Source organism: Echinops telfairi, unplaced genomic scaffold (genome assembly GCF_000313985.2).
Source record: "Echinops telfairi isolate 266 unplaced genomic scaffold, ASM31398v2 ScPeMD7_3;HRSCAF=10, whole genome shotgun sequence".
In the NCBI taxonomy this organism is placed as follows: Eukaryota; Metazoa; Chordata; class Mammalia; order Afrosoricida; family Tenrecidae; genus Echinops; species Echinops telfairi.
In genome coordinates this window covers 22,427,316-22,434,972 of record NW_022103899.1, presented here as the reverse complement: position 1 = coordinate 22,434,972, position 7,657 = coordinate 22,427,316, and the positions used below count along the sequence as shown (strand labels likewise).

At 44.5% G+C, this 7,657-nt stretch overlaps 1 protein-coding gene across 1 annotated transcript in view; it reads left to right on the top strand.

Moving 5' to 3' along the window:
* The first annotated feature begins 4,695 nt into the window (after positions 1-4,695).
* Positions 4,696-7,657, top strand: part of PGAP1 (post-GPI attachment to proteins inositol deacylase 1) — a 79,074-nt gene continuing 76,112 nt past the window's right edge. The window contains exon 1 of the mRNA XM_004701510.2: positions 4,696-4,860. Coding sequence (XP_004701567.1) covers positions 4,714-4,860 — 147 coding nt within the window. The 5' untranslated portion in view covers positions 4,696-4,713. The remainder of the gene's footprint in view (positions 4,861-7,657) is intronic.

Sequence of the window (7,657 nt, the reverse complement as noted above, 5' to 3'; positions counted from 1 at the left end):
GTTATCAATATATATAACAACCAAAATATATTAAAAATATAAAATGTTCAATGTTTTTTAAATGTAACCAAATTGTCACATTTGCCCATGGATTTATAATAAATGTTATAATTAAATGTTACAAAAACATCATGCTCGGCGTTATTGGGTTGGGGCAGATTCCCAGTAATAAAATTATTGGTGGTTTTCTAACCAAGGTGCCTTTGTAGTGTAGGGGATTATGTGTTGGGTGACTAACTACAAGTTCAGGAGTGTGAACACCCCAGTTGCTCCTCGGAAGAAAGCTGAGGTTGTCTGCTCCCTAAATATTTACAATCTCAGAAACCCAAAGGGGCAGTTACAGTCTGTCCTATATGGTCACTGTGAGTTGAATTGACTTGATTGTAGTGAATCTGATTTGGTGGGTTCTATACACCAGATTCAAGAGCTCTGGCAGCACAATTGCCCATTAGACTGCTAACCACAAAGCCAACTGTTCAAACCTACTAGCCATCTTTGGGAGAAAGAAGACTGTTCCTCTCCTGTCTTCTCCCAAATCTCTCTTATGACTCATCAAATAGCTCTCTTGCAGCTCCCACCTATCTGAACCTTCATTATCTGTTCCCTGGTGGATTTTTTTCTTTTGTTTCCATGTTATTATTGAGTTTTAAATTCTGGTCCCTGTCTGAACTCACACTCTATGCTATTTAATGCCAAGTCAACCTCTTCTAACTGGATTGATTACAAACAAACACAAAAACCTTTGACTTGGATTCCCGATGCTTTTCCATGTTTGTTGTTAGGTGTGTTGAGTTGATTTTGACTCACAGCAACCCCATGCACAACAGAACAAAACACTTCCTGGTCCTCACAATCATTACTATGTTTGAGCCCATTGCTGCAATTAGTGTCAATCTATCTTACTTAGGGTTTTCTTCTTTTTCACTTAGCTCTATACTGTCCCAACAGGATGTTCTTCTTCAAGGACATGGAGCCCTGAGGGCAAGGTGGATTACTCGTTGGGCTAACCACAAGGCCAGCAGTTCAAAATCACCAGTATCTCCAAGGAAGAAAGCTGAAGCTTTCTACTTCCCTCAAAATGTACAGTTTTGAAAACCCACATGGGTAGTCCAACAGGGTTGTGACAAGTCAGATGGTATGAATGATGGTATGAATGAGTCTTCAGGGACTGATACTTCCTGATAATATGTCCAAATTATGTGCGATGAGGTCTCACCATCCTCACATACAAGGTGCCTCTGACTGTACTTCTTACAACACCGGTGGGTCTGGCAGCCCAGGGTCTGTTCAATGTTCCTCACTAGCACCATAATCAAAGGCTGCTGCTCTTCTCTGGTCTTCCTTATTCGTTGTCCAGTTCTCGTCTGGGTATGAGACACTTGAAGATACCATGGTTTGGATCAGGTTCACCTTTGTCCTCAAAGTGACTGATACTTCCTGATAATATGTCCAAATTATGTGCGATGAGGTCTCACCATCCCCAACTACCAGGACCCCAATTCTGCCTTGCAGATCTGGCTAGACCAGATGATGCACAGCGGTACAGATGGGAATTGGAAATGCAGGGAATCTAGGACAGATGAACCACTCAGGACCAGGGGTGACAGTGGCGATACCAGGAGGGAAGGGGGGTATAGAAAGGGGGAATTGATCACAGAGAGCTACATATAACCTCCTCTCTGGGGGATGGGCAACAGAGGGGTCGGTGAAGGGAGACGCCAGGCAGCTGACATCAGCAATGCATAGTCAATAAAACACAGGTAAACATTTTTCTGGTTTTCTCTGCATCCAATCAATGATATCCCTCATTCCACATCTTCTCTTGAGCCCATGCTAAAGCTTTACAATCCTGTCTATGGAAATAGCTAACTAAATTTCAAAATATCTAAACAGAAAACACCTTTTCAAGCAAATTGACCTTTTCTCTGATTCTCTCTTCTTATTCCTAGACATTACCAATAGCCATCATGTTGATTGCAACTCACAGAGAAACCTATAGAAGACAGGCTCCATAAAGATTGCTGTTGCTGTTGGGTGCTGTCAAGTCCGTTTTCAATTCATGTGACGGAGTGGGTCTGCTCCCTAGGGCTCTCTCGGTTGGAATCTTTACTGGAGCAGACAGTTTTACTCCCATAGCCAACAAGTGCTTTTGGCGGGACAGTCCCGATTTTTAACATTTTTTCCCACGTTTCCGTGGCACTTTAAAAAAGTCCAGATTTTTGGAAAGAATGCACGACAAGCTGGGGTATACGGTTTTCGGCTGCCGTGTGGCTATTTCACCAGGATATGAGTTTTATTAATGGTGTCCCGCTTTGCCAATGTTAAAATCTGGTCACCTTAGAACTGTTATGCCACAATCAGCAGACCCTAGTCAGATGTTCTATCTGTACACAGAAGATCATCCTGAGTTGCGGCTGACTCAATGGCCACAGATAACGACATAGTACGTACAAAGAACTGTTCTAAATCTGCTGAGAATTCCGTTTTTGAGCATATTATTTTGATGCTAATTTTGTAGCGTTAAATGTATTTTCTCCAACTCATTTTTCATTATAGGATTGCTTTTGCATTTTATTTTTTAATGGTTGCTGGATGTTTTATGGTTCCAAGTAAAAAGTATACAGAATGCATACAGAAGATTCATTTCTGCCTCTGCCTCTTTGATTCATCCTCACCACCTCTTTTTTAGTTTATTTATCTTCTCAGATTTATCTTCCTTTCTTACACAAAATACAGCACATCATATGCACGGTTCTGCATTTTGTTTTTTCCTCTTCCTTAATCATGTATCTTGGAGATCTTTCCATATCAGTTCTGAGCCTTGTTCAGTTCATTAGCTATCCAAATATTCTTAATGGGTCTTTAAAATGGAGAGCAACAAAAACACAACGAAAGCCCGTCTTTCCTTATATTCTTCTACCTAAAATCAAATCAAATCTCCCCACTGGTCTGGAATGGGGCCCTATCCTCGGTAGTCTGACGGGACATCCATTAACATCTCCCTCAATACTCAATTGTGAATACATCTCATTTTATAGATCTTAAATAGCTTTCAATTATCTAACGTATAAAACAAACCTTGTCTGCCAGCTCTGGTTTTGGTGCCTGTTTACGTCTCCAGTACTGTTTACTAGAAACCTCTTAGGATGGTGAGACCTGATTTTAAAATGTAGGCGCCCTCATGGCGCAGTGGTTAAACTTGGGCTGCGATCTGCAGCAGGCAGTTCTACACCTCGAAAGACGGATCTCTTTTCTTCCACAAACAGTTCTAGTTCTACCCTGTCTCTTAGGGTCGCTCGATGGGAGTGACTTTGGTTTTGGCCTTGGATGTAAAAGGGTAACCTAGACCAAGGAGAGCACTCCTCTAACCCTCACGCAGGAATCCGAACTAAATACTAAACAAGAGAAGAGTTGTGTAAGATGGTTAGATATGGATTTGGGAGTGGCCATTAGGGAGCTGGGTACATGCCCAAGGAAGCCAGCTTGTCCTGACTTGTCAATTTATTTTGGGTTTTAGAGACTTCTTTTATTTATCTCACAACAAATCCTGTTCTTAGGTCAATACTTTGTTTTTAAGGCATTGAGGAGTCTCTAAATGTTATGTGGGAAAGTTAAATGATGGCTGAGCCTAAAAACATTGAAGGGATGAGTGGAGAAATGCATCACGTGTGCTGGAGAGGGGAGGTCAGAAGAGGAGAAGAAATTCCCCAATGGAAAATTAAGAAGGCAAGGGAGGGAAGCGTTTTGTGGGGGGGGGGGTGGGGGGGTTGGGGGTGAGTGGCAAATCTAGCAGAAAGATCAGGCGAAGCTGAAAAGTGTTGGATTTTGGTAATTAGATCTTTTATTGTCCTGGGTAGAGAAGTTTAATTGTGTGTGTGTGTTGTGTGTTTAAAAGGGTAACAAAAATGATAACGTCTTGAGGTGTGATTGAGAGGTGAGGAATTGCATATGAGTAGTGACCACACCTTTAGGAACCTTAAGAGATGACAGGAGCTACAGGTGATTGTTACAGGAGGATTTTCTTTCTCCTTAAACGTCTGAGGTTAAAAGGGGCGGTGGGGTAGGGGGCAGCCATTTGTTCCCTCTTCCGCGCTGACTGTTCCCGAGAGCTGTGGACCTGCTCTGTTACCGCTGGGAGAGCCGAAATTGCAGAGGCCTGAGGCGCTTCCAAATGGAAAGGGAAAGGTTTCTAAACTGCTGCAAGGCGAGTTGTTTGCGATGTGACAGCTGGTGGTCCCCGAGCTCTGATGTGCCCGCTCCCCTTTCCCGGCCATTAATTGCCTCCAGTTTATTGGATGCACACCCACCCCACCCCCAGCCCGTCCCTCTGGGCCCCCCAACCCCAAGCCTGGCCTGTCCCCCTCTGTGCCTCCAGTGCTCCGCCCTCCCCCTTTTTTCCTCTCCACACTCCCAAGCTTTCTTCTCTTCGCCCTCCAAGCCAGCCCGCCCCGCTTTCCTCCCTCTGCTCCCGCTCCCTCTCCCTCTCCATAGACTCGCGCGCCCGCAGCAGACGCCGCCTCCTCCCGCCCCGGGGAGAGCCCGGGAGGGCGGCGCGGGGGGCTGTGCGCGCAGGCGCACTACCTGGCGGGCGGGCGCGCGCGGGCTGCGGGTCCGCGCAGGCGCGTGCTGCTGCTCCGGCTCCGCTCGGGCGCCGGCGGCGGTGCTGCTCCGGCGTGGCCAGTACTGGCTCCGGAGCCCCGCGGTGGCGACACCATGTTTCTTCCCTCCGTCAACCTCTGGAACCTGGCGTTTTATGCTTTCATGGTCTTCCTGGCGACCCTGGGGCTGTGGGATGTCTTCTTCGGCTTCGAGGAGAACAAGTGCAGTATGAGCTACATGTTCGAGTACCCGGAGTATCAGGTAAGGGTCCGCCCTTTCCTCACCTGGGCGCTCGGAGAGTCCTGCCCGGCGCCGCGCGGAGTCCCTCCACCTCGGCACCCCGCGCTCCTCGGGCCGCTTGAGCCCAGCGCAGCCCGGCTTCGCCACCCCCGGAGGCGGGGCAGAGCCCAGCCGCCCCTCACCTGCCCTTTGTGTCCTCCCTCCTGGGCCGGGTGTTGGGATTGCCGGGTCCCGGAGCATCCTCTCCGCCTCCTCGTAGTTTCCCGGTCTCTCCGCCCCGCGCCGGCCTCGCAGCCCGCAGGAAGCCCGCACCTGCGACTGGCCGGGCCCCAGCGTGGTGACCTTAGCCCCGGTCCCCAGCCCCAACCCCACCCTCCCCGCGTCCGTCCGACAGGTGCCCGGGACCCTCTCCCGCGCCCTCCCGCGGGATCATTGGCACCGCAGCTTTCGCTTTTCTGCCCGGAGCCGAGCGCCCGCAGACTCGGTCTCGGGCAGCGGAGTTTGCGGCCGCCCTCGGAGTCTCCGGGCTCTCCCTCTGGGCAAAGGCTCACCCGAGTGCTGACAGGGGAAACTCTTTAGGCTCCCCGTTCGGCGCAGAGGTTGCCGTTTCTCGTTCGGTAGGCTGAGAGTCTGGGCACGGTACGTTTGTGCATGCCGCCGAGCAGCCGGGCCTCTGCCTAGCTCACTAGTTGCTTGCAGAATCTGTTTCATGCTATTATTTTTGTTTTCACCTCGTGTTCGCAATTTGATAGAAACCTGGCTCTTCTCGGTTCTACCTGTTTTCTCTCCCCATGTATGTTGATGCCCTTTTCCTCCACCTCCCCTCCCGTTTCATTTTTAATATTTTCCATCGCATTTGCTTCATCATTTCATTCATGACTAGCAGGCAAAAGAGGTGGTGACAAATTACACAGCTGTCCAGATAAATTTCTCGCGAATGCTGCTTTTATTTTTTTTAATGCGTGTCTTCATTACCAAGTGCCCCTTATGAGAACTCCCTACCGTGAAAAATGTATGCACGATAAAACATATGATAAAATGCATTATTAATATTCTTTTAAAACCATACCAGATATATATATTTAGGCTTAAGAACAGGAGTTGGAATTGCTTCTGTGCAAGTCATTTGATGGTGATGGGGTTGCATATATGATTATGCTATATAATTTAGGTCGTAAAACTACATAAGATTTAAAAGTTTAAAGGATGAAAAACAACCTTTCCCTTGGGCAAAATTCTAGGGAATTTAAATTTCATTTATTTTCAGCTCCATACCTGGATTTCCCATCATTGGTTGTAAGGCAGTGGAAACATTTGATATCATGTTCTAACATGTTACTGTTGTCTCCGTTCACTTGGAAGCAAATATGCTGGCTGATGTTTATCCGAGGCTAGCTATAATACAGTGCATGGGCTCTTGCTTTTGTGTTTGTCTGAAAATAGTCCCCTTAGAGCCACCTTGCATAATTTATGGTTTAATCATTAGGAAACTCCTAATAAACTGAAGTAGGTCACTTTAGTTTCATACTATATTGAAGAGTTTGGCTAGCATGAAATTATTGTGGAAAAATACAGTACTAATTCCTATTTATTTTTAAATTGCCCATGATTATGGAAGCAATTTTAATAGTCGCAGTATTAAAAACTGCTTTCCTAAGGATTGAGAACAAAGCATTTAGACCTGCAGGTGATTTCCTACCTTGTAAATTGATGTAAAAAGCGAATACAGCATAGCTGTTTGGCTTTTTTTGTTGTTGTTGAATAGTCTGTATTTACTCTTTTTGGTTCAAATTGCTCAACTGGAGTTTCTCGTAATTTGTACAATAATAATAGAAGTTTTCTTTAATTTTAAAAAATATAGATAACATTTGCCAATTCTACATTTTTTCTCCTGTACAATTCAATGAAACCAATTATCTCAGACATATTGTTCAACCATTACTGAGAGTCTTTGCCATATTTTCCATCTCCGTAAACAGAAACTCAAAACAAACATTCATTCCTCTAGCCAAACAAACATTCCTCTCAATAGATTTTATTTTTAGTATCTAAATAGCTATAATATTAATTCACTGCCTTTGACTTGGTCCTTTTTATGTTGCACACCAAGTTGTGTTATTTTACACATAAGCTTAAATCCTATCTTAGGAAATGAGTCATTTTGAATATGGTGAATTTCTGGAAAACTGAGGATATTCTTTTTAGAACCAGGTGGTTTTCATGACTAAAAATGTTCCAAAGGTTTTTATATGCTGCTCACTTTTAATTATTTTTACAGTGGTTCTGTAATTATTTTTTTTTCACGGGGGGCTGTAATTATTAACAGGTTGATATCCAGCATATAGTATGTCTTTGGTTTTCTCTTTCTTGGTATTTTTTTTTCACCATTTATTTGCATATTTTCTAGCATGTCACCTTAGTAAATGAGCAGTAGTTGAAACTCATCAATTTTACGCACCCCCCTCCTTTTTATTAAAAAGTGGAGCAGGAATTTGAACTTTTTGCAAAAATGAAGTTTTAAAATTTACAATTATTTATCCTCTTCCTTTGTTTTTCCTAGATTGACTTATTCAGACCTAGTGGAATATTTCACAAGCACATCTCAAGCCTACTAGGCAAAATACACACCATCCATTATCCTTGAATGTTTCTTGCCTTATGACAGCAAGGCAAAGCTTTTATTTAGCAACTATTTTAGGTAAATTGTAGAATTCAAGAAGAAATATCTGAGTTGTTTTCATCCATAAAGTAATTTCTCAGGTTATCTATTGATATGTAACCTAACAGTTTCTCCTGAAAGGAAATTCTGACATTAGAA